General features: G+C 43.3%; 1 protein-coding gene across 1 annotated transcript in view; it reads left to right on the top strand.

The window, feature by feature from the left end:
• The window catches only part of LOC8042675 (GDP-D-glucose phosphorylase 1), a 27,845-nt gene continuing 462 nt past the window's right edge, over window positions 1–27,383 (top strand). Inside the window, exons 1-9 of the mRNA XM_029966740.4 lie at window positions 1–644; window positions 6,910–7,017; window positions 7,096–7,143; window positions 9,053–9,139; window positions 9,215–9,273; window positions 12,149–12,251; window positions 16,662–16,762; window positions 23,634–23,776; window positions 27,178–27,243. Of these exons, the coding sequence (XP_029822600.2) occupies window positions 462–644; window positions 6,910–7,017; window positions 7,096–7,143; window positions 9,053–9,139; window positions 9,215–9,273; window positions 12,149–12,251; window positions 16,662–16,762; window positions 23,634–23,776; window positions 27,178–27,243 (898 nt within the window). The 5' untranslated portion in view covers window positions 1–461. The remainder of the gene's footprint in view (window positions 645–6,909; window positions 7,018–7,095; window positions 7,144–9,052; window positions 9,140–9,214; window positions 9,274–12,148; window positions 12,252–16,661; window positions 16,763–23,633; window positions 23,777–27,177; window positions 27,244–27,383) is intronic.

The following is a 27,383-nucleotide window of genomic DNA, read 5'->3' on the forward strand; positions in this document are numbered from 1 at the left end:
AATATTGTTATTATTATTATTATCATCATCATCATCACGATTATGAAAATAAAACGAACCACGACCAAGAGATGGTCGTGAAACGAACTCCCGGGAACTGTGATTTGGGCCAGTCAGCAGGGATTGAGGGAAAAGAGAAGTGCCAGAGGATAGGAGGGGAAAAACGAGCCACCATAGTTTCGATTCAAGTTTCAACCAAATGGTCGAAACTTGTCTTCGATTCGATCCAATCCAATCCAACCAAAAAATCAAATTTTATTATTTTTTTTTTCTGCGTTTACGATTTGTTATTTACCACTGCACGTTGACATCACCGATCAAAAACTCTTGTGGGTTGCTGCAGTGCCCTACGTTATACTGGCTACGTTAGCATTTCACGAACTTTCAGCATAATACTGATAATACGCCGTAGCATCGTCTCCAAGGCTGTCGCGACCTGATACATCGAGATCCAGCTGGCAATGTTCGAGTACGACGACGACGACCTGGTTTACGAGATAAATGCCTCTCCGACGAGCCCGTCTCGGTTCGACCGATTGCTGCGGTCGCGGTGGGACAACGCGATGGAGAAGGGCCACTTCTGGTACAGGCTGGACAAGCTGGAAACTAGGATCCTGCCCGGAAAATACAGGTTCGTGGCTCAGGTAACCATCACGGACGGCACAGCCTAACCGTTCGCATACATATTTTTAATGTATTCAGCTTCTTTCTCTTAATACGAATGGCCTGCAAGGAAGAGGAGCGGTATTAATTAACTAAGAAACTGTACTTTATTTGCTTGCATCGCTACACCGGCAGAGGATCGAAATGTCTACACGAAGAGATGCAGTGGTGTATCCAGGAAGTTTTTTTCGGGGGGAGGGAGGGGAGAGGAGAGGAGAGGGCTGGGGGTGTCCATGACTTGGGATGCGGAGGAGAGCCTCCCCCCTGGGGGCTATGTTGCGCTTTTTGCACTCCCAGGGGACTAGGGAGAGGGAAGTGGCGTCAACAACGCAGCAAATGCAGATTGGATGTTGATTTTGTTTACTTCTGTCAACATCCAATCTGCATTTGCTCTAGTCGTTGACGTCACTTCCCTCTTCCAAGTCTCCTGGGAGTGCAAAAAGCGCAACATAGCACCCCTGGCTACGCCACGGAAGAGATGCAACAGAGGAGTGGCATTCAATCCTTATTTTCTGTTTGCACTTCCGCCATCGTTATCTTTAGATTGGGTCATTGCCCATTTCGGAGCATGTTTCTTGAGCTTGCCTCGGAATTTATTCCGGGTACTAAAGAAATCAAACCAACCTATGACGGTGTGCTTATATACTGACATGCTGACCTGTGTCCCCAAAACATACCTAAAGAGGAAAAACAAAGCAAGCTAAGTCCCTCTTTATGAAGTGCTAAAAGTACCAGGTCAGAAGAAATGGGGTCACACAGATCCACACAGGCAGTTCCCATTTGATACTGTTTGTATACTCCGGTCGATGACCCGCAGCAAATTACGAGCCGACCTAGCCACTCCAGTTTTGTGTACTAGCCTTGGGTAAGTTACTTTCAGAAAGTAATTTGTTACAGTTATAGTCACTGTCAGATAAAAGCAGCAAAGTTACCGTTACAGTTATCGCAACAAAACAGTAATTTGTTACAGGTAAAGCTACTTTTGGAAAGTAGTAGTGGCGGCCATTAAGTTACTTTTCCATAAGACTACAAATCAAGAAAAAAAGTAGGGTGCAAGCAAAGTTGGTGCAGGTTGGCACAAGGCGAGCTCGACACTTAAAATGTCGGAACACAGACTTTGAAAAGCGCAAGGAATGGCTAGATTGTACTCATTCAGTGACACATTAATGCTGAAGAAACTGTGAAAAGTAACAAAAAGTAATGTTGTTACTCTTGTCATTACCTCACAGAAGGTAACAGAACTAGAGTCAAGTTACACATCGAAACAATAGCGCATTACAGATAAAAGTAATAAAAGTAACGAAGTTACAGTAACGCGTAACCCATACTGCCGTGAACACATCTCTTCGCCGCTCCCAAAGGTCACCTTGATTCTTACACAGCATTAGATTGGCTTCAATGGCTCGTGGCATCCTCCGCGGTCAATCATTATGTGAAACCAAGTACAGCATTAAATTGGTGACCTTACATGGGCACCCATCCCCTATTTTTTGCGATTATGTTCATATATTGAGTGGGCGCTTGCTCGGTATTTTACAGTAGGTATTTTGATTGCTGTTAATACTTCATTATTTTCTTTTTTTGGTGTTTTTATTGTAAAGATGCTGTGGTGTTGTCATCTACCTATTTTGCTATTGCTGTCATTATGAATCCTCCCACATCACTCAGTCTTCTGTTTTTTTATATGTACTTTGCATTTGTGTAAATTTTGCACTGTCTCCCGGACCCTACAGTAATGCCCTAGCGAGGGCGCTGTAGGTAACTGAATAATAAATAAATAAACAAACAATATCAGCACCAAATGGCTTGTGACAGCTACAACAAATAGTAGTACCAAACACCTTAAAGGCTAATGCTGGAAACTCCTGTGCCACAGGCAAAAATAAGGTGGAAAACAGTGCTCCTGGTGAGCTTGGAGTCTCCCTTAGCAGACTAACTCTTCACAATGCATTCATTGGCTTTGCCTTTCTCCGTGCGAGCTGACGAAGAAAAAAGCTCTATCGCAGCTTTTCGCCCCTTGATTGCTATAGAAAACAATTACAAGTGCATGAGTACAGGACATACTTTTTCTGTGAGAATCGTATTACCGCTTTTCGTGTGGAATTTAACCTTTCTTCCTAAGAAAGCGCTTTAATATCACAGTTTCTGTACAGGAGACAAGAAGCAAATTTATCTTTATGCCGTTCTCATTGCTCAATCCATCAAACTTTTGTCGTTGATATCACTGTTCTTCAGGAATGTTTTGCTCCTGTCTTGCCAAATAGGCAGTTGGCTTATCTCGCCACAACTGTCGTTAACTGAAGAGGTCAAGGACAGCAGGAACCGTTGCTGGGTGTGAGGTCATTATCGGATAAATATACTTGTTTGCTCAATTGACGAGAAACTAAGTTTAAATAAAAACTCGCCACTCTCACGTGTGGAGAAAAAAGAGAAGAGAAGAGTGACTCAAAGGCTGTCCAAACAGGATACAGCAAATGCCATGCACAATAAAAAAAACTGCATGCTTTTCCTGAAAAGCGTGAAAGTTCCGGCGTGTACACTTTCAGCTAAGACACCTGTTAGATCCTGGCTGCAACAATAGTATGACAGGATCACATAACTGTTTATTTAAACATGGAAAATGTATGGTTACAGAATAACAATGGACAGCTTGGCTGCCACGTCCATGAGTGCGAGCCCGCGCAAACATGACTTGCCCCGGCTCCGCAGGGTGGTGCGGTGTTTTGGATCTGCCGTCTGTTCGCTAGATGGCGCCACCGTACCACTCGATACATAACGACATCAACCCCACAAATAGTATGGCTTTCCTTGGAGACGTTGACGGCAGCAAACAAAGCATGTGAGTGGCTGTCCGGACCCGCCTGACAGGCATGCTCCAAGCCTTAGTTCAAGGATAGTTTCCCCCCAGCAAAAACAAAGCAAAACATACTAAAGTGGATTGGAACTGGAGGAAAACCTTCACTTCCAGTCAAGCAAATAAGGAAATGCTGGGACTGCAGGAAATGTGTCCTGTTTAGACAGCTCTTCACGCGTGCAAAAAAAAGGACGCTACAGAGCAATGTTACTAGAACTAGCTCGGTTACACAGCTCCCCTGGAAACGTGGGCTCCGCGGCGATCGCGAGAACTAGTGTCGCTGCAGTCAAGTATTGGTTCTGGCTCCTAGAGCCGCTCTGCTGAGCGTGCGATGGATGCTCGTTTTTGCACCTCTTGTTCTGCTTTGTTTGCTTGTTTTGTGCTAGCTTCGCATTTTACTTCATCTTGCGAGCGTTTTGAAATATGTGTTTTGTGTAGCCTAGTCCCAACTCCGACACGGTGTGCCATGCTAATCCGTTTTGCGCCGAGGTGCGAGAGTGGTTACCTCGTCGATGCCTCAGCTCGGTGCCATTTTTTGGGGGCCGCCGAGAGACCCTGTTGATTTGAAAAGGTGGGAACAAGCTCTGCTCAGAAAAGACGGGAAACTCACTGCAAAGTGTAAAGTTTGTGACGTGAACTTCGAAGATGTCATAGAGCACTACCGTCATGTTATCGGTGGTAAAGTTGTTCCTGGTATGAAGTGGCAGCAAGCTCCAGGTGCAATCCCTTGTTTGTTTCAGACCTTTGTTGAAGCCCAAACGCTCGACATTGAAGAGAAAATCGTCCAAGAAATGCGCTACACTATGTGTGAACTCGGGGTTGAATTCGTCGGCAAAGAATTTCTCGGATGCGTGCGATGCCCTTCAGAAACAAGAAGCGATTGAAAGCTCGAAAGCCGGTGTTACTCTTACTATGGATCATTTATTAACTGTCATTTTACCATCAGGGCAGTGGGCCTTTCAACCGTTGGATGATAAAGCGGCAGGCAAGAATTGTGGAATATTCTACACCCGTCACCTTGTGCAAGGTGACCTACTTGTCCAGAAGACTGTTGTTTTTGATGAACGCTTACACTGCATAGTAAATGGCTACAGCAAGTGTCACAAGCAGCTGTCATATGACATCAAAGATACTGCTCACGTCAGAAGTGTACTGACGCAAATGCACTGAAAATCTGAAGGCGTAAGCCCAAATCACTTAGCAGTGAAAAAATGCACCATAGAGATGCTTTTGTTTTGTCACTGCTGCAGATCTGCCCTAAGTGCCTGGGACTGTGTAGAAAAATGGTGCAAGCGAAACTATCACACAAAAAGAAAAGAATGTTGGAAAGCTGAAGACACGCAACCTAAGAAGAGCTTTGCTCCGAGCGGTGGCAGCTCGTGGAAAAAAGAAGAAAGGGATTTTGGACCTGAGGGAGAAACTTGAGAAGACTTCAGAGGAGTGTGTTGAGAAGTATTTAGGCGGCCATCCATCGCTGCAACGGCTCGCATTAATGACATTTCAACAGATCAAAGCAAAAGTACCATGTGGGATGAAGTACAGTGCAGAATGGTTGCTCAACTGTGTGCTTGTCAGAATTACAAGTCTAAGGGCATACAAGCTGCTAAACGACCTTAAAATGCTGCCACTGCCAAGCATGAGCTGTTTGACACATATTAAGGGGCATACTACCATGTAAATATGGCTTCAGGAGCTATACAAAAGTAGATGCACAACAAAGCCCCTGACATTTGGAGTTCCCATTTTGGATGAGATAAAACTAAAACAGTGATACGACTTTAACAAGTCCACTTACAAAGTCAACAGTTTTGTTTATTATGGTGGAGTGACAAAGGAAGGCACAAACCAGCTAGCTGACCGTGCCGAGACATTTGTGTGGTCTACAAACTTTTTTTTTGTTCGCAATTGCTTTTTATTTTTATCTGTCTGGAATTGAGCCTCCTAAATGTTTCTTTTGCTTTCAGTCATGCTTCACACCGAAAACTGCAATGTTTGTCAAGTATTTGCACATTAATTTTACTTTTGCTGTGGAGAGGTGTGTGTGTGAACATGTCTGCTGCTAGCCTGCCTCCACTACCTCTGACAGTTTTAATGCGGAAGCATTATTTGTCTCATGGAGCGAGCCGACGTCATCAGCTTTGAAACCATGCGCAAAGCTAGCCAACGGCACCTTTTACACTTCAGTCCCAGTGGCTGGCGCGCGTCGACGAGGCTCCCATTGGCTGCTGCGCGTCAGTTTGTGTGGTGTCATGCTGACTGTGTTATCACACTGTTGTGTTATCACTGATCACCGCATTCGCTCGCCTCTTATCGATTTTACGGCTCCTGGCAATATATACGGCGCATGGAATAAACCAAGGGATTCGTTCTGCTGGGAGCTATGTTGCTGTCTGTTCCTTCCTCGCGCCGCAAGGCACACGACAGTTTGAACGATCGCTCACCCGATGGTGCTGAGTGTTCGCGAGGCAGCGGCTACCGTTTCACGCCCAAGGTCAGCGCGTTTTACGCCGCAGATTAAAGAATGGAGCGAAGAGCGGCGTGCGTGCTTTCACATTCACAGCTCATAAGAAGTGCTTAGGTGTACCTCGAGCCTTTTTTGTGTCATCACCTGTTCAGGTAGGAAGCACATGATTATCGCGTTGTCCTTAGTACATAAAGAGTAAGTTTTTACAATGCAGTTCAAGTAGCTAAAGCCTTCTTTCCACTTCCCAGAGGCGGACCAAACGTGCATAATCCTCACAATGGTGTCGACCTGCATATTGAATTAAGTAAAATTCGTTTCTGTGTGCTCTATGATTTGGTTATTGTTGTGGTTGTAATGAATAAATTCCGCCGTTCAAATACGTAGAGTTTAATTAATAGTTTGAGCTTTTGGGATAGGAAAAGGGGCTCGCAAAGCTCGAGAACATCGGGGAGCCTACACTTCTCCTTGCGTCGTCTGCTTGCGGAGACTCCAGCTGTTTGCCGCTGCTCGTATTGGTTTTTGGAGGAGTTTCGAGTACTGGTGAAGCTAGATAGTACTTACTAGTAGCATCATTAGCTGCCATCACTTCTGTGACAATGATGCTGTAATGATATCAGTGTAATTGGTTGTTCAATGACTTTGGGAAAGGGTAATTTATCTTCTAACGAATATCGTAATAGGGATTTTATTCTAAAACCGAGTTTATAACGAGAAATGCGGACAAACAGTGGTATGGTACGCCAGTACGATACACTACATGGTGAAACTGTGGGATGGAAAGCCCAAGTAAAGTCATTTTATCATTAACAATGTCTTAAAAGGTGCGATAGATTAAATACTTGACATCTAAGACAAAGACCCGGTGTCCATTGCAGAATCCTTTTTTTGATGTGCACTCTCTTTTGTCTTTCGAAATGACTGTGCGCAGCTGAACATAAAGAGGGCTCAGGAGAGGAGGAAACCCCAACATGTGTCCTCTGTGGTCATGCCTTTCAACCCTGACCTGTTCAACTTCACCAGGGTTAAAGACTCCGAGGTGTGTCCGGTTCCATTGAGCAGGCATGTTGTGCATACTTGGAAGCATACGCTGCAACCATCTTTTGCTTCTCTACAGGTCCTATTTGAATTGAGGAAAACTGACAAATGTTCCACAGCTACTAAGGTGAGTACAGTAATCCCTCATTGTAACAAAGTCAACAAGACGGTAAAAAATTCTATATAAGCGGTACTTCGATAAAAGCGATAGAGCCTAAAAAACAGTGCCAGCAGCCTCGAAAGTGAATGGGTACACTGCGGAACACTCTGACCATATATTTATTCAAAGAAACCTTGGTTATGATTATCTTGCGGCAGCTTTACTGAGTAAAAAAATAATTGTTTTGCAAAGCAGTTGTCAGTCTTTCATCCTTGAGTCGCAGGTGCGTTTTCTTCTGCATGAGAAACTTATCGAACCCATCCAATATTCCTTGCTTGTTCTGCAAAATGGTGGACAGTGTCAAACAGCCAATGCTGGATGGTAGAATTCTTTGATGATTTGGTATTTGGGCCGGCCACTTTCCTCAACCTCGCAGATCTAAGTGACTTTTGGTAAACACTCCCAATCTCCCATACGATGCACGTATGCGTGGAGTACGCTGCAGGCACATGCGTTTGGGGCTCCCGATGGGATGATCCCTTCTGACTCTATCGCTCCCTTGACCCGATTACGACAGGAGTCAAGCAGCGTCAGCCGCGGGTGCCGTGAGTAGCGTCGGAACGTTGACACTGCTCCCGCTGCTCCGACGGCGCATCGCCATCGGAAGCGGAACTCTGTGCGCTCTGCCCTCCTTCACTCGTTTACTCCTTTTTGCCAGTTTGCTGTTTGCCTCAATGGAGAAGGGGGAGGGAACGCAAAAGTCTTCATGCGCCTCTGTAAGCTTGTGTGCTTTCTGCACCTCAAGATTCGTGATAAGCGTGGTCAGCCGCCGATATACTTGGAATTATCCGGTTAAAAACGCGTGCATTTCGGTCGAAACCATGTTGAACTTCAAAAAAAGCGATAATTTGAAAAAGGCGATTTTGTTATAATGAGAAATTACTTTATATTCTGCTTCCTTTCAAGACAAGGATAGGGACGTTTAGTACGCTAAAGCTTCGCTCCTCCAGCGGGAGCTCGTGCCGTCACTTTGGAGCATGCATGGAGCCTCTGCAGCCTACGCTCTACTAAAACTCTCTTACGACAGGGAGGTCTATGAGTTGTCCCGGCCCCGGTGCGAGCTTACTACCGTCCATAACGACAGCATGTGTAGCCGAAGCACGATTGACGGCATAGAGCACATGCTAGAGGCATTTGAAAGAGATGCCCTGTACTTTTCACACATAAAATCCACACTTTTCTGACCTTGGTCTTGGGATTTAAGGTTTTTTCTTCTTTTGTTACCTGAAATGGCATTGGGGTGCCATAATGTGGACCTTCCTTCTGCATAAATTATTTTAGCATGCTGACATGCCTTGCACCACTGAACATACATGTCTACAATGCTTGCCAAAATGTAATATGTCTCCGAAGCATGGGCCATGAAATATGGGAGTGACCACACTGTGTTCTTTTAAACTGTGGGGAGTTTGGTCAACAGTGCCAGGATTTATATTCAATGTCTATGGGTGAAAGTGCCCGCTCAAATACACCTTTGAGCAGAGTTATTTTTGGTTGAGTTTAAGCACCAATAATTTTTAAAAGTGATATTTTGGCATATGGGTCCTGAACACATGCATAACATGGGGAGCACAACGAGCTAGAGTAGCCATGCCAAGACAAACTGCATGAAGGCTCCTTGGCCTATAACAATTACCTTACAATATGAAGGCAGGCTAAGCAATAACATTATTGAGCTACCAAAAGGCCAAAATAAGCTGCGAAATACAACGCATAGGCAACATTGATATTCAATTTCCGAGCTTATTTGTGTCTGCTCATTAATTCGAAGCAGGCAGACACGTGCAGAGCTGAGTTTGTCGCTTGATGAAACTGTTCTCTACACACAAGTGCCAGTTGTACATTTACCGAACCTGTTTTGTACATACTTCAATAGCCAGGACATTGTGTGGTGATCAATGTGAGCCCACTGGAGTACTGCAACGCCCTGCTCGTTCCAAGCCTTGCGGACTGCCTGCCACAGGTATGCTGCGGTCGCCTCTCGGTCAGCGTGCCACCAGTCAAACGGCTGACGGGCCTGTCGGCGTGTTCTCTGCAGGTTCTGTCACCCGACGGTCTGATGCTTGCCATCGACGCCGTGTTGCTCAGCAGCAGTCCGTAAGTGGTTTGTGTTGCAACTTTCCCATCTTTTTCTGTCACAAGGTTGGCTCGTTTATTATTTTCAACTAAACATTTTTGTAAAGTGTGCAAATGCATCATGAACATGATGAAAAACAGCATTCAAACAGCATGTTTTTTTATGTTTTTCTCCCTTTTCTCCTCTTCCCTTGAGCAGTTTCTCATCAAGTTCAATGATCAGGATCTATCCCAACTTACCACTTTGCTGCAGGTTCCATGATATTGAAACCTCTTAGTGCTTCTGGGGTACTCACTCAATAACAATGCTATTGCATCATTATTATAGGAGCCTCTTAGTAACAACAAAATATAGCATTAAGGTGAGTGTGTGGTGACTCTGCACTTCAACAGAAATCAGATGGACAAATGGGGTCACATTATAATGAAATTGACTACTACGGCCTTGGAGGTTGGGTATTAGATTGTAGAAAGCGGTGGTGCAAGCACACAGCTCTGGAGGTTACTTTGCAACCTGTCCGGCCGCATCTGTGCCCCCATTATGGTACGCACAGTCATTAAAACATTACTACGACCTCGGACAAGACGTGAAGTAGCGGGCACTAACTCTGTCATTTCGTGTTATCGTTGTTGAGTTGTAGTAACCTCTCAACCACACCTTGCACTGTTGCCTTTTTATTGATGGACGAGAGAAGTATAGTATGATGCTAATGCGTAAACAGTCGTTCGTGCTTTGAAGATTCAACTGCTCGTGGATAGGGCTTCATGTTTTCAGTAAATATCAATAAACTCCGAATATGAACCCCTCAGTCAGTTTTACCATTATCGGGAAAAACAGAAAAAAACGGAAAAACTCGAATTGGCGCTGCCCTTGAATAACAAAAGTTTCACTGGAAGAAATCTTGAGTTTTCTTTTGTACTAGTGCTGACCGTTGGGCGAGTTGGTATTGTGCATTAGAAAACATGATTGCGCTTTAGGACAAGGACAGAGGAAGAACAGCCAAAACAGAGCACTAACTTTCAACTGTTTAATCAGCAAACATTGCATATACACACTGCTCAACTGCAAAACCCTCAACCAATCCGACGTTTATCACCGCCTTTGTGTTTACTTCGTGCTAAAGTTGAAGCTTGGGCGAGTTGGTACATACTTCAGTGCCCACACTGAACCATTCCCAAGACTACATTTTTCTTCAGGGTACGTGGTTTCCTTCTCATTTCGGTACCGGAAGTTTCCTGGAGGTTGAGGAATCCTGCGCCTGTGTCCTGTTTTCTTCAACATAAGCCCCAATTTTTTCTCCAACAATATTTTGTCCAACATTGCAATTATACATAAAAAAAACACCTCCTTTGGGGGATGAAATAAACTCCTTAGAAACACCACCTAATGTGAAGAAAAATAAACCTAGAAAAAAAACCAAAACCTTACTCATGATGCCCCAACATGCTTCCTTGGTCACAGGAAAAAAGAAAAACCGTTGCTTTCTCAACACCAACAATTTCTGTCTGAAGCTGTTTTTTAGATTTGGTCACTCAATGACTGCACTCTTACAAGACAACGTGTCACGCATGCCTCACTGGTGCTCTGCAAACATTTTTGTTAATCAATCCCAATAAAACTAAAGTGCTATCAATCTGTAGAAAGTGGGAGTCGATTTTAAATACCTATGTTCTTGGTTCCACTACCATTTTGCGTGTGTCTGGGGTTTTGCGACCTTGGCGTTTATTTTGATGATCATCTTTCTTTTTCCTACCAAGTCTCCCAAATTGTTGTATCAGCTGTAATATTGCTGGCTTGATTTCTTATCGTATGTGTATCTTTTTTCGTTCTGTTTCAGTTTGCATCTTTTAAACTTTTAAACGATATGTACCTACTAGCGCCAACCAGAGTTTTATTAATTTCTCATTTGACCAAAGATTTTTTAAAAATTTATTGTGTATTATTTGCTTATTTTGCAGTCTAATTAATTCTCACAGCAACCGATGCATTGAAAATTGAAAAAGTTCATAAGAGGTTTATTTGAATCGTACGTCTATGATCAATATCTTAAACGAAGGTGTTTTTATGACTACGCATACATAGTCGAGACTCTCGGCTTACAAATGGTATAAGTCAAAAAGTTGGGCGCGGCTTACTAGGTACTGTTAAACCGAATAATTCATGGCCAGATAGACAGCAATGTGTTGCCTTAACTTTCACATGCCTCTACGTTCCAGTAGAAGGCCAGATAGACAGCAATGTGTTGCCTTAACTTTCACATGCCTCTACGTTCCAGTAGAAGGCCAGATAGACAGCAATGTGTTGCCTTAACTTTCACATGCCTCTACGTTCCAGTAGAAGGCCAGATAGACAGCAATGTGTTGCCTTAACTTTCACATGCCTCTACATTCCAGTAGAAGCGCCAGTTTGTTTATCCTGGTTCTTAAGAGAAACTTTGTCCGATCTCACATATTCAACTGTCTTTTAATGCCATATCATCAAATACTTCTTTGGATGCTTTTACAGACTAGTATGTGTCTTTTAAACGCGAACTAGAAACCTTGCTTCTCACCTCATAATCATATAGTTTTCCTATATACTGTAAACGACTTATTTTTCGCAGGCTCAATATTTCGCGATTTTTCGCGAAATATTTTTGCGACGCGCTGGGATCTCAATATAGATTCCAATGTGTTTACATTTTACCGAAATTGTTTGCGGGACCTATTTTTTCGAATTGTAGGCGATTCGCGGAATTCGTGAAAATTAGTCTTTGCGAAAATTAAGTCGTTTACAGTATGTGTTCATGTTGAGCGGACATATTTGCCCCACATTGAGACTTTGGTCATTCTGAGGCACTGAATAATAAGGTATGTATGTATGTACTAACACATTTTGTTTGAACCCGATCTGCAGTGCTCTCAGGGTCGGCTTCAACAGTCTGGGAGGTTTTGCGTCGGTCAACCACCAACACTATCACCTCTACTACCTGGAGCACAGGCTACACCTCGAAAAAGCGGTGGGTTTACTTTGAAATGCTGGAAATTAGTTATCTTTGACTGGCGACATTTCATTGATAAAAGCTGGAACTGGCATCCAGGGGGTTATTTTGGAAATTCGTCATCACTCTCTACTGGCTCCTTTAGTGGCTCTGAGATAGAGTACTTGCCTCTAGACTGCCGACTTGAGAGCCCAAATTTTGGTCAGGTGCCTTCAGCCTGACCGAGGTTTTGAATGTTGCATTAAGGATTTTCATGCGATCTGCATTAACCCTCAGTTTGTTGCTGGATTCTGCCAGAACTTGGTCATAAGCTTGGCATATGTACAGGTTATTATTTATTTTTTTTTTTTTAGGTTTTACAGATTTGTTTTAGGAAAGCCAGGAAAGCCACACTAATATCAGTGCAAGGGAGTTCTACTGCCAGGGGTATATGATATAGGGGGCTAATCGCCACAATAAGCCGGATAATTAAAATTAATGTTTTCATTAGTGAAAATAGACATTTGGTTTCAATTAGAAACTTGTGAAGCGTAATTGAGCACCACTAAATCAGTAAACTTTAAGAAGGCTGCACGTGGGATGCAAAGTGGTGTGTTGAAGACAGGGGCGGATGCAGGAATTTTCTGAGGGGGGGGTCAGGTGTTGGTAAGTGTACCATGTGTTTAGGAACCCCCTCCCCCTCTCCTTCGTTTTTTGTCCTAAATTTTACACATGCAGAAATCAAGAGGGGGGTCAGGACATCCGGACCCTCCCTCTAAATCCGCCCCTGGTTGAAGATACCGCTCATGCAACAGGTGCAAGGCTGGCAGTGCTAAAACACAGATATATAACACCAGCACATGCTTATCATTCGCATTCTCTCACTGCCAACCTTCTGTTGCACAAGCAATAACTTTAGGGCACCACAAGCTTTCTACGTGCTCCAAACCCTTCTAAAAATCTGTTATAGTGATTTTCGATGAATCTCGGCAAGCTTTTAATTAGAACAATATGTTTATATTCACTAATTAAAAAGTTAATTAACAAATATGGGTTTATTTTTCGACTTATCTCAATGATTAGCCCCCTTATATTTTGTCCCCCTGGCCATATAACTCACCTGCACAGACCATATAAGTGAGCAGTTTTAACGGCTTCGATTTTAAACAACCTGTAAAGCATAGCAAAACACCTTGTATAAACACCCCCATTTTTTTCTCCCACTACAAAGAGATGCCAATGAGATAACCTGGATGGGTGAATGGGGATAGTATAACTGCTGGGCCCTTCGTAGCAGATGGTGGCTTGTGCCACCTAATCATCTGCTTTGAAGTCCCTCTGTTTCTGGCAAGATTTCTTTTTCTTTTTTTGCTGTTAAGGCGAAAGCTTTACCATATTTACTCGCATAATGAACACACTTTTTTTACCTGAAAAATGGGCACATATTTGGGGGGTGCGTTTGTTATGCGGGGTAAAATTTTCGCATTTTTCACACCTCGTGCAATTGTCATATTAGGTGCCAATATGATATGGCAAGGCACTGTGGCACACACCACTGATGGAGGCGCACCCACGGCTGGTTGGGGGTGTGCTACAGTAACCATGCTTTATAAATTGCACACCTTTTATAGGTTGCTTTTAGGGTGCCTTTTGCCGAAGGAAAAGCATCTTACGAAGCTCACTCAGCACGTAGAGCAACGCGACCATTCTTAGTCCTCACCACCTTCACGGTTTCACTGTCCAAAAGTGGACCACAGATGACGCCGTGTTTGTTAACATTGATGCATCCGACAGGCAAAGAATGTCTGGGGCTGGGCGATTCCTCGACCCAAGCTTCGTCAAATGTGCGCGCCGCTCGGTTTCGCTGTTGATCACTTCCTCAACTACACACTTGCAGCCGTTATGAGAGTGGCTTGGCTTGACTTGACCTGACCGCTAGGTGGCAAAAGAAAATTGGCTTGGTGAGTTGAATGCAATTTGAAACTCGCGGAGCCAAAAATTGGAGGTGTGTTCATTATCTGAGGGAAAAAGAAAAGTCCAAATATTGGTAGCCGTTGTGGGGGGTGCATTTATTATGTGAGTAAATATGGTATTTTAGTGACAAGAAAAACTTGTCAGTTTTTCTTTAAAAAAATTATAGAACCCATCCACTTCACTTGAAAATGAAGGACCAGCGAAGCTGTTATCTTTACGATAACTCTACGACATCTATACAAGTTACATATGATTGCAATGAAGACACATACATAACTTCATTGTTTAATTCTCTTTATTTAATTCTTAGTGAATAAAGTAATCATTGCCTTATGGTCACTTATGGGCAAGTTCTAAACCCAATTTTTAGAGGCACACTTAAGGACAGTTTGTTCTGATTGAGCCCAAGTCTCTTTATCAGCATCGTCGATGCGAAAGAAAAGGAGGTTAGATCGGCGCGTTCTGCCCTCAGCCTCGTCACAGTGCACTCTTAGCTGAGATAAGTTGGTGACTAGATAACAGCAAGGGATCAGGACCTCACTATCTAATAATGCCAAGGAAGGCTGACTCACGCGAGTTGCCCCCTCTTTTTATCTATACTTGCCACGACCAATTGGAACGAAGGAGCGCCGTTTAAACTGGCGATTTTTGTTAACATCCATGGGCATATTTTTTTCCAGATCCTAGGACATAACGGCTTCAATGCAAAAACAACAACATCCCCTTCCTTGCTGACAAGTGTTTTCCACCGATATAAATCCCACAAGCGTCCGTAATGTCATGTTTTGTTTTGACGATGGATAGGTGGACGTCGGCTCGTAGAGAAATTTAATCTTCCTCGATTATCTTTTTATCCAGGTAACGTCATGCTCACACTTTCGCAATCTATCCCAACCGCTAGCGTCGCATTCTCACAGAGTTTGAGCTTTCTGCGACGCATAGTTTATTTACCTGGGCCGGCAAACTCGGTTGTCGTTTTCGGGAGCTCCCTGTACATTGCAAAATTACGGCACAAAAGACCAGGACAGGAACAAACAATAGCTGGTGTTCACTGGCAGCCATAGTTAAGCTCGCTGCTGCCGATCACGTGTTGAGGGCAAGCTGCTGCAACGCTTCCAACATGCACATTGCACACCATCAAGATTGTCTTCTTTGGGAGACCATAAAGAAGAATTCATCCCGAGCATGCTCCATGAGCAATCACCTCAAATGTGGCATCCAGTGAATACCACCTATGGTACAGGACAAAGTGCTAACTAACTACTGACTATTTACTGCTTGTATAATGAAAAAGGTGAACGAAGCAAATTAAGTGAATAGATGCGATGAATCACCGAAAAAGGAAAAGCAAATAAAGAAGACGCATTTTGCTTTAAATGTGCATTATAATGAACACCTCAAAATACACCATGGAAATAGGATAGAAACGAAATGAGAGTAAAGAATAGCTAAGAAATTAAAAGAAAAGAAGAGAGAGGAAAGAAGAAATTAACTTAAAAATATCACAGTGACCCGCTAGATTTTAAGAACGATTCTAGATAATGCTGATCTTTTTGAGACAGTGCTACAGAAGGTGTGCTTATGCACATTTAAAGCAAAACACATGTTCTTCCTTTTCTTTTTCTTTCTTCTTTTTCAGTGATTTGTAGCATTTACTCAAATGACGACAACGAACAGTAGATAATCAGTTCTGAGTTAGTGCTCTGTAATGTCCTAGTCTTTTGCGCTATAATTTCGTAAAGTACTGAATGGGAACACCCAATTGTGTGGCAGAAACTTCTGTCTAAACCCTACCTGCCCATCATTGTGCCTGATGATGTTAAAACTGCCCATTTTATTGCTTCATTGTCGAAGCGTTTATGCCCTCAAACTTTGCGCTGTGTATGTCTGGGTTCTTGACATTCCTCTGCCCTGGCGTCTAACAGCAAAGAGCTCATCTGCGTACATATCCAATCAAAGAAATGCATCTTCCTCATGTTTTGTTTGCCTGGCTTCCGCATTTTTTCTTTAAAGGACAGGACAAGCGCTTATTATCAACTGAGCGTTTAATGCATGAAAAGAGAAAGACGAAAATTATAAAAGAAAGACAAAATTAAAAGGCTGAAAACATTTGCACAAAAAAAATATCTTCATACATTGTTTTGGAATATTTTTTGTGCAAATGTGTTCTGCATTTTATTGTTGTCTTTCTTTTATCATTTTCATCTTTCTCTTATCATGCATTAAACACTTAGTTGATAGTAAGCGCTTTTCCTTGCTTGTATATTTGTTCTGTCCTTATCCGTTGCACTTCTCTATTTAAGATGTTTAGCCAACTAGCCCCACAGTTAATTTTAACCCAGCTTCATCTTGATCTCTTTCACTCCGTTTTCTGCGGGAGGCGTGTTGCCCACTTGCATGATTTTTTACCCAATCATACAATTTGTAATGCTCGTGTGAAGTCGAACCAGGAACGCCCTTTTCCTCCTCTCGCAGCGAGTGACCCGCATCTTTGGAGACTACCATGAGTTGCAAGACTACCCGGCCGAAGGTTTTGCATTCCAGGTGTCCAGAGAGAACAAGGAAGCTGTGGTGAGGTGAGAAACCACAGGGTACAATGAAGCTGTTCAGATGCCCCACTTGGTGGGTTTTGGGAGCCTAAGTAACGCAGTTCTCTGGGCCAGAATTTGGTTTTTGTCTGGCAATTTAGAGTCCTTAAAAGCCCAAAGAAGCCAGACTTCATAGTGCCGAGTCAAACCTTAATGCCAGATCTGGGTACCTTGGCCCAAATTCGCTGAAGAAGTGCCAGAGTTTGGCTTCACTGCCTAGTTATCACCCGACCCTTTTGGGTCCCAAGCAAAAGTCAGAATTGACTTCACTTGTGGTTGTTTGGTTGTTACGTCTTTGAGCCCAAATCACCAAGCGAGTGCCAACATTAAGTTTCACTGCCGTTTTTTTTGGTTGTCATCTTAGGGCCTCTTGAGAAAGTGCCAAAATTAGGCTGCACTGCTGTTCAGTTGTCAAGTGGCAAATCAGCAAAAGAACCAGACTTAGCATTTTTCTGGCAAGATAGGGCCAAAGAAAAGTGCCCTAACCAAAGCCTTGGAGCAAAACCTTATTAGGCCCAAGTTCGGCTTCTAGAATTGCCAAACTTTGGCCAAGTTAGGCCTTTCTCTGGCACCTGGCAGGTAATATAGGCTGTGCCCTGCCAAGACACCAATAAGGCAGCAAGAAGTTTGCTCTCGGGAACGTAGCCTCGGTAGAGCCAGCCTGCACTGGAAGGTGGAAACTGCTGCGGCAGAAGGCAAGATGCTAACATGTGTCCCAGTTGGAAAAGCCAGCTCTGCTCAAGGCTACTCTAATATACGAGGGGGGGGGGGCTGAGAGGGATGTTTTTCTTCGTACGGATGTAGACTGGCAACACCGTGCCAGTCTTTGTGAAGGTCAAGCACCCACAGGTCTTAACCTGTAGCTAGACTGTTCTGTCAGTGTGTCTGTGAGAGTATGGCAGAGGTGTGCAATTGAATTTCACGGGAAAATTTCCAATGCTCAAAGAAATAACTGCACGGAAACAAGTTCTCTTGAGAGTCGAGGTGATGAAATGAGAAAAAGTAGTGTTGGGCGATATTCGAGTAGTACCGTATTTATTCGAATATAAGGCGGTCACGATTATAAGGCGAGGGGGCAGTTGAAAGACCCAAGGAAAAGAAAAAAAATGTCATATTGCTATACTGAGCTTCGAATATAAGGCGGGGTATGACCTTGAGAGTACGAATTTTGGAAAAAAACCTCGCCTTATATTCAAATAAATAAGGTAGTACGGTATTTGTTATTCGCTTCGAGATGAACTGCGACATTCATTTTTTTCTAAGCGTTGATCGCGGCTGGTTAGCCCCGTAGAGTGCGCTTCTTATCAAGCACTGATGCAACGCGGGGAAGCAACACCCGCAGGTGTGGCTTCTCTGCAGTGCACTGGTGCTTAATAAAAAGCACTCGACGGGGCTAACCAACCACTATCAACAATAGACCATTTGCAATATTCCCAAGCGCTCCGGCCCGCACTCGAGAAATTGTGGGAACAGTGTTCCTTCAGCTCCCTAGTGATCGCTAATTTTGACCAATTCCATAGTTACACACTTCTTCAACGTAATTCGTAGTCACCCTGAACAAGCGCCTGATATACCCTAAGGACCTGTCATATCACTTTTAAAATTTCTTGTCAATGTTAGCATTTTTGATGCTGTGCATGCTATTCACCTTTCAACCTGGCTGAGCTGCAGAAATCTCTTACGTTATTATCATTCTCGTGATTGTTGTTTTAACAGGAATTGCTTAAAAAGCCGAGAATTCACAACAACAAAAATCATGATTTAGCTCGGAGTCAGCGGGGCTGTTCATAGCATTTTTAGTGTTTCTAACTTAATATCAGCGTCTTTGAAGCTGTACGAGAATGATACTATTGTAAGAGATTTCTGCAGCCCATCCAGGTTGAAGGGTGGATAGCATGCACACTATCAAAAACGCTGACATCAAGGAGAAATTTTAAAAGCGATATGATAGGTCCTTGGGGTATATCAGGTGCTTGTTCAGGGTGTCTCCGAATTACACTCAAAAGCTGTGTAACCAAGGATAAGGTCGAAATTACCAATCACTAATAAGCTGAAGGAACACCATTCCTATGATTGTTTTAGCGCGGGCCGGGGCACTTGGGCGACTTAGCAGATGGTCTATTGGAAAAGTACAAATATTGCAGCCGCGTGCTTTGGAGGCCAGCCCATTTCCAAAGTGGAGTGGCGCATGCGCGTGCCTGATGTATTTAGAAAGAAATGGAAACTTCATGAACGTTATTATCTACACTGCAGTAAAAGTTTCAAAATTAAACTGGCCAGAGATGCTTTGAGAATCTGTGTTAATCATAAGTGATTGAAGAAAATATATTTGCATATACCAAGAATATTTATAAATTCCCTTGATTAGGTATAGCTGGGTGATAGGTTTAATGTTATGTCAAATGCATTATTGATTTTGACCCCAATTTAGGTGTTGGACTTCCGAGGGCCACAGTCAATAAATATAGTTAGATTAAAATTAACTTATATTAGAAATGGACAAGTAGAAGCTTGGCAACAACCTTCACAAGCTCAGCTGTGTTTTTGTTTAAGCATATTGCAGTAGTGAAATACTTAAAAAAACTATTCTGTATTGGATTAGAAAATATTCGGCCAAAACTGCTATTCCCTTCTAACTCAAAGTCCACTATTTGCACATGCCTAGAAAAACGGGATGTTAAAAAACAGTCTTGCATTTATCTCTATAATTTTTTTAAACATCCTGAAAAATGTATTGAGTGTGAAGGATGCTACTTCGGAAAATAAAATTGTTAGAACCTGGGGAGTCATCGGATTCTGAATAAAAAAAAAAAAAAAAAAAACAGTCAACGCTTTTTATTCAGCACTCGTAGCCAGGAGCAGTTATGAACTTCGTAACGGAGCAAATTAACTACAGTTAAGCACAGTGTGGTACAGTGGCAGTTCATAAAAAATATATATGTGCTCTTTTAGAGGCTCTTGGAACAAATGAACCTCTGCTGCAGTGATGGAAGTGTTGCACCATTTGTGCCTGATGGAAGTGTTGCACCATTTGTGCCTGATGGAACTGTTGCACCATTTGTGCCATATTGTGACATGAACAAAAGTCTGCTGCATCTTGTGCCCAAATTCTATTTTTGTTAAGAATTGCACCGCACCTACGCCGAAATAAGCTTAAGCGAAGCAAAAAATAAAACTATTTCATTATTGGTCAACTTGAATATTCTGAGAAGCTGGAGAAAAGGAAAATGATACAAATATGTATTTCAAAGCGTCTCTACTCACCATATAGCTAATTTCATCTTAGGTCAGAGGACAGTCAAAGGCTCAAACACATATAACCGTATATACTAAAAGCGCAAGTCATGGGACATTTGCTGTGTACTTGACTGGTTTAGTCGATGAAAGAACACTTACAGAAAGATGGATGAATTCCATGATGTCGCACTTTGACGCCGTTTGGTGCGTCCCGTTGGCTCGTAGGGTCGGCTGCGCTTCAACTTAAGGGGAAACAAAGCTTAGAGATTGCTCGGCAACCGTGCTGGCCGGTTGATGCTCTGGCAAGTCAATCGCCAACATCGTTTGAATTTCCAGACGATATCGGCAGATAAAGATTGTGAGAAAACATTACAAAATAGAAGGATGGCGGCTGCTGTGATAAGACAGAACTGGGGTCTTGTACTCCTAATGAGATAACTTGATTGTCAGATCTGCCGCATGCCTCCGTGCCTTTCACAAGCACATGTATCAAGGTTCACCAATTTCCACCGGAGCGCTAGGAGCAGCGGTCGACATGGGCAAGTGCCTGGGTTAACGTGATAGGCTCAAAAATTACACTCGGCATTTAGGTCAACCTTCTTTGGTCTTGATTGTAGGTTTATCTTTAATTTGGAAAAACTGCGTTGTGAAAGAGAAAAAAATGTGGGTCTACATTTTGAATCTCGAACTGAATGCCAAGCAAACAAGGACAAAAGGAGGAAAGAGTCACTCTCTTTTTTAATTCTTGTATTTTTTGGCATTCAGGTCGAGAAAAACAAAAAAACTATCCCAACTTACTGCTTTTTTATATTTCAATAAATATTGTGGAGCTGCCTATCGAAACAGCCAAGTGACTTGACTCTGGTCCCGACGGTGCTAAAGAGCACTGTCACTTTCAAAGCACAAGGTTTTCATATTTCTGGTTGGTTGTTTTTCTTGCTTATAAGAGCTTAGTAGGTTCATAGAACTTAAGGGTGCGGGGGGGCACATTTTTATATACTTTAGCAGATATGCTGGTTTTTGGACACATTTTACAGAAATCATATTTACAGGCTAAATAAACTACCTGGTGTAAAAGTGGGAGGGGAGAGAGACTTTATCCCAACTGAAGTGTTGCACTATATGATTTATTTTTAAACCATCTTTTAGTACCCATTGTAAATTACACCTACTTTAACCAAACCCTTATTTCTGAAAAAAAAAAAAAATACTGCTCATTTTGCACTCAATCTATTCTTGTTACGAAAAGTAATAGGTAATATGGTCCGGTATCAATAAAGAACCCTCAGTCATTATCAAAGATGAACTCATTTAACGATGCAATCACTCTTTCATTTTAAAGTGATGTGCTATCAGATGTTTGAATCTGCTCCAGAAGCTTCAGTGGCTGCTCCAAAACAATATTTTGCTCACTACAGAACCTGCTACAAAAGGTAAACTGCCGTTTTCATCACTGTTGCCGGTGGATGCTTCTCTATACATCTTTTTTTTTTTCCTGTTCTGCGAGCACGTCCACATTGTTGGGTCATCGCAGAAACCACACTGTGCAGTTTCACTAGTAAAAAAAGTGGCTGTGCTAATCGACACTCGTACCATGTTCCTTATTTTTTGTAACTTCAAATGCTCGTACCAGTCAAGGAAAGTTGTGGCGAGCTTCTAATGCTTGCTACGAATAACATTTAAAGGGCCACTGACAACCCCAACATTAATCTTCTTTTTTTTTAATTATGGCAAATGACTGAAAATGATTTCTAGTAATCTCCCCAAAAATATCAAGCTTGAAAACTGCATATTTGCTAAGAAAAAAAGGTATTTTCAGGAAGCTCGATTTGAAAGGCCCGCCCCAATCTGACACAGTTAGTGAAATGGTGCATTCCATGCCTTTTTTTATGATTTCACACAGGAAGTGTCGTTCAACTTCCTCTCTTTCCCTCTCATCAATCATGGGCATGCACACCTGCCACCTGGCGAACCGTGAAAGTATTTTGGGAGACATTTCTTTGCATTCAAACAGCACGTCACTTTTCAGTTCCTCTTATTTTAGCAGTGTTAGCCAGTCTAAAACGATTTTTAAAAAAAGGAAGGAAGAAAATGATGTGTAGCAGGCCCATGTAAGCGACGTAAGGGGTCGATGTCGCCAAAGTGCTGCGTGAAGTTCTGTCCCAGTACTACCAAATCTAATAGAGCTATGCCACGCAAGTTTCCAAAAGGTGAAGCACAAAATAATGCGTGGTTGGCTGCAGTCCTCGAAGAGAACAGCTGCAGGGCCCAGTCTCACCCCCTGATCTGTTCGCACCGCTTTGTCGATGAGGACTCCAAAAAAAACCTTAATGCATCCAAATCTATGGGAGTTGACTTCCAACCTCAACTGGAACACGCCACCAATCAGATGAACTTTCCGGTATCGCGCCGTATTGAGACTATGAAGAAAAGGGGTGGGGGGGGGGGGGCTGGGAGACGGCCGATGTTTTATCATTAACACTTCCGGCTTCAGATTTTTATTTGTCGAAGTAAGAATTATTTTAAAGTCGGCAGTGTATTGCCTTTACAGTTGTCGTAAAGGACATATTTTATGAGTGACAATTACGTGCGTCAATGTTGGTTGATGGTGGTGCCGGTGTGCGTTCTCGGTGCTCCGACATCGGACACCATGCAAAGGCCCGATTCCACCGAGACGAGGCTGCAAAACCACTCGTTCTTGTAGCTGCCAGGACCGACGTTGGAGTCGCCAATTACGACGCGTGGGACGTTGTTGCGGCACAAAGCACAGAATCTGTGAAGCATGAAATTGGTGGAAGGTACACTGCGATTGGGCACGTCGAAGGTATTCGCCCACGAGGAACGCGGAAGCCAACCGTAAGCAGAGTCATTGCCTCCTCGATTGCTCCTGGGACAGAGTACGGCCTTGGCGTGGCGGCGGCACCAATAAGAAGTCTGCAACAACGGCGCCGCAAGTGAAGGCTTCGCCAGTGTTGTTGAGCGGTGAAGGGAGGGTTGATGTTCAGCGATGAGCGGAGAGGGGGATGCATAATCCTCCATCTTCGTGTGGCACGGCCATGGTAGGTGTGGCTAATGGGAATGCCCGACTTTTCTCTCCAAGTGCCACAAGGGAAGATAAGAAGGGTTTTTACACCTCTGCTGCGACAGCAGACAGCAACAAAGGCCGACACTGAAATCCTCGCAAAGTGTCACGCATCAAGCTGTCTGTCGCTTGAAAACGAAAAGCACCTCGTTGCCACAGTACCCAAGCAGTCCGCTTTCTGCTAGGCATCTGCCCCGAGCGCAAGACGGACGTGTTGTGCTTGGCGCCTCTAGCACTTCCATAAGACTGCTCTTGCTGCCGTGGAAGCACGAAACTAGGACCCATGATGGAGCTGTTTCTAAGGAACATGCAAACCCCATAGTGTGTCAATACAGAATATTGTACAAAGTGATAGTATGTCATACATTGCAATTCTGCAAACGACGGTTTGATCGACAGATCAAAGTACAGCTGCTAACTTTTCTGTAGGTTTCACTTTTGCCTTATAGACGTCCTTCTGTGCCTCGCACATTTGATGACCCCGCGTGAAAGCGTGTGGGCTGGTCAGAAGTTTGAGCCTGTGTGCTCCTGTTTCTGCAGACACATCATGGCACTGGTGGGCGTGCTTCTGGAGACTTCGACCGCACACAACCTGTTTGTCACCAGGGGCACTGCCTTTCGAGAGGGGAGTGTTGGGCTCTCGGTCGTCAGGGTCTACCTCTGGGCAAGGAAGTCGTGCTACGGTAAGCGGGGACGCGTTTATGTGTACAAGGCTCACCATTGGGCTGAGATGGTATTTTCCTGTGCAATGCAAACACAAAGAGCGAATGTTCTAGTGGAAAAAACAGTGTTTTTGACCCATGTAAATGAACTATGCATTGAAGGAAGCCAAAATTCAATGACAATTTGACACTACCTGTTGGGATAGAACGCAAAAGTTTGAGAACATGAAGTTGCCTAGATCACAAGATATAAGAGAAGGACTAAGATTTTTTAGAGAAGGACCAAATTTTTGTATAAGCAGACGTCCACCTAGGCCTAGTATCGTCAAAATGAGGATTGACATTGTTCAGTAAAATAATTTTAATAAAAAAAAAAGCTTGCCAGCAAGAAGGAAAACAATATCCTTTTGTTGCCAAGTATTTTTCACTGACATAAATGTTACATGCATCCACCATGTCAGTTCTTGTTATGACAATATTGGGCTTACGTGGACGTCGGCTCATAGAAAATTTAGATTTTCTCTTTTATATTCTGATTTAGGTAATACCATGTTCTCGTACTTTTGCATTCCATGCCAATTGCTAGCACCATATTCTCACGGAGGTTAAGCTTTGTGCGATGCATAGTTCATTTATGTGAATCGAAAAACACCGCTCTTCTTTCTCAAGGACACCCAGTACAGTCAAACGCCTTTTTAACAAATTTTGCGAGACTGCCCAAAGCATGCATTATACGAGCCACTTTGCTTTTTGAGCTAAAATCATTGAACATGCTGTTTTAGTAAATGATGACACCAAAGCCGGTAGCATGTCACGACAGCGTTGAACTCAATTTGCTCCACAGAATGGATCTCCATAGATGCAGCACACATTTGTCCATCGCTTAAGAGGATGTCGCAGCTGAATATCAACTATAATAGGGATTTATGTATGATTCCAGGTGGCACTGTGGGTGCCACCTGGAATCGTTTAGACTACGGCTGGAACCAGTTCAGACTACGCTAGTTGTGAAAGAGTTTCGTCTTTTTATAAAAAAAAGTGAGGAGTCCTGTATTAATCCACAGTACAATCACGGCGATAGCTGCAACACGTCACGGCGAAGTCGTTGGCTCAGTTGGCTTCGTACTTGCGCAACCTGGATGAAGCTTTTAATTTTAACAATTAACTCCGATGAAATTTAGAATTAATTAAGAATGACGAAACTTTTTCTATCGCGACGTCGCAGCAGCTGTGGCAATCTAGTTGGCACTTTAGTGAAACCCGTTTTGAACGAACCCATGTACAACGAATTATTGTCGATATCGAACTCACGGAAAATTTAACTAAAAATGCATGTAAAAAGTACTTTTAATAACAAACAACATATTTGCTATATCAAACTTTTTCCCGTGGGATAGGCTTCCAAAAACGCACAAACAATCACCTTCTAGCCTGTCCCTCCCCCTCCCCTCCCCAAAAAAAAGTAGGAAAAAAAGAAAATTCCAAAAGCTCAAGTTGCGAACAAAATTGAGCGAAGAAAAGCGATTCAAAAGGGGAGAAAGCTAAAAAATACACACTGCACGCACGCAAAAAAACAAAAAAACTTTTAATTTAAAAACGGTAGCCCACGAAGAGAAGCGATTCAGAAGGGAAGATAAGCTAAAAAAAAAAAAACTGCACGCATGCGAAAAAAGAAAAACTTCTTAGCGCGGTGTTACAAGGCCGAAGCGAAGTGATGAGAAAGAAAGAGAAGCCCTCGCCTTACAATGAACGCATCGTTGAAGTTCGTTGTAAATGGTTTTTGCTATATCGAACTGATTGTAGCGTTTCCTGCTATTCGTTGTAAAAGGGTTTGACTGTACTTGAGACTCATACTCACGTTTGTTCTGCAAAAATCGTGTAATAAAACAGATTGCCAATGCTGCGGTAGAGCTCTGTGGTAACGCTCTTGCTTCACACGCAACAGATTCAGGTTTGATTCCAGAGAGCTCAGGCAATCTTTTCTTAAGCAGTTGGCAATATCATGGCGGATGCCATACGCCCCATTACGCCAACTGCAACATCAACATCATCAACGACAAGAAGCAGCTATCGCTGTAAAAATAAAGAAAACGGTCCCGTCTAACTTGTTTGACCTAGAAGCCAAGGAGCTGGGTTTTAGGGGGGTTTCATTCTTTTTTGATTAGACAGGGAGAAAAAGACTGCACCAGCACGGATACCGCTGGAGGGGGAGGCTTTGTGTCTGCCTGCCTTTGTCTTGTCTGTATTTCGCGAGTTTAGGGTTGATGCAGGGAAACAGAAGAGTCGTCTTACTACTACTGCAAGATACCGGGCGAGCACCCACTCAAAATTTAGAAATAATCGCGAGAGAATGGGGCATGGGCACTTGTCCGGATGTACCGCGGATATTTTCTCAGATCTTACAAATTTGGTAATGGGCACTTAATGTTGAATGGGCGGATGCACGGTATTCTACAGTAGTGCAGGTTTAGGTTGCCCTGCGGCCCAAAGCTCCACAAAACATATTTCTTTTGCGCAAAGATCTCGCTAAAATAGTGTACTCAAATATGGCGTTCAGACCGTTCCAATAAAGAGCTTCAGGCAGGCGTCATCTTCAGAGTTTGTGCACATGGCACATGTTTTCCTCACTTTCCAAAGACACAAGCCTGTGCATGCTGGGCTGCGAAGATCGCCTTTCCCTTTCTTCTTCCCCTCACCTGGCTTCTACCGTACTTACTCGCATTAATGAACACACTTTTTTTCCCCAAAAGTTTACACATATTTGAAAGGTGCATTCATTACGCGGGGCAAAATTTTTGCATTTATAGACTTTGTGAAAATGTCATTTTAGGTGCCAATATGACACAGCAGGGTACTGTGGCACGTCTCCACTGACTAAGGCGCATCCATGACAGGTCGTGGGCGCGCCACAGTAACCATGCTTTATAAATTTCAAACTTTTTAGGCAGCTTTTGACATGCCTTTTGCCAAATGAAATGTAATGGCTGCACTGGCAGCCATTACGAGAATGGCTTGGCTTGGCATGCCTTTCCCTGACCGCGTGGCGGCAAAAGAAAATTGACTTGGTGGCCAGCTAAGTTGGACGCAGTTCGGGGCTCGCGGAGCCGAAAATCAGAGGTGAATTCATTACGCGAAGGAAAAAAAAAGTTAAAATATTGATGCCCAAGTGGGGGGTTCGTTCATTAAGTGAGTAAATACGGTATATAGAGTGCAAGCTGCGCAGGAATAAACATTGTTGCTTACCAGTCACTATCGTCATGTTTCCTGCAGCATCATAACAGTGGCGATGAAGATGGGATAGGATCTCGTTGCTCTGCCTCAGCAGACATGGTCAGCCGGGGCAGAGCAAACCAACAGCTGACAAGCATTTTCCATAACAGGGGTATTTTGAGGTCACTAACACTTCCCTCACACAAATCCAGGAGCCAAGGACGAGTCTGCATTTAATGTGGCCCTTTGCGAACTTGGAGGACACCTGCCAATGAAAAGCAAGTGCTGCTGTTTCTGTCTCAAACTACATTAAAAAAAAAAAAAAAAAATGGCCGCAACACAAAAAAGCAATCATTGCAAAATTGTGATCGAACAAGACGAAGGTGCAGTAAAGTCTCACATTATTAAGTGAATGGCA

The sequence above is a fragment of the Ixodes scapularis genome, unplaced genomic scaffold (assembly GCF_016920785.2).
Source record: "Ixodes scapularis isolate PalLabHiFi unplaced genomic scaffold, ASM1692078v2 PGA_scaffold10__122_contigs__length_95168666, whole genome shotgun sequence".
Classification (NCBI taxonomy): domain Eukaryota; kingdom Metazoa; phylum Arthropoda; class Arachnida; order Ixodida; family Ixodidae; genus Ixodes; species Ixodes scapularis.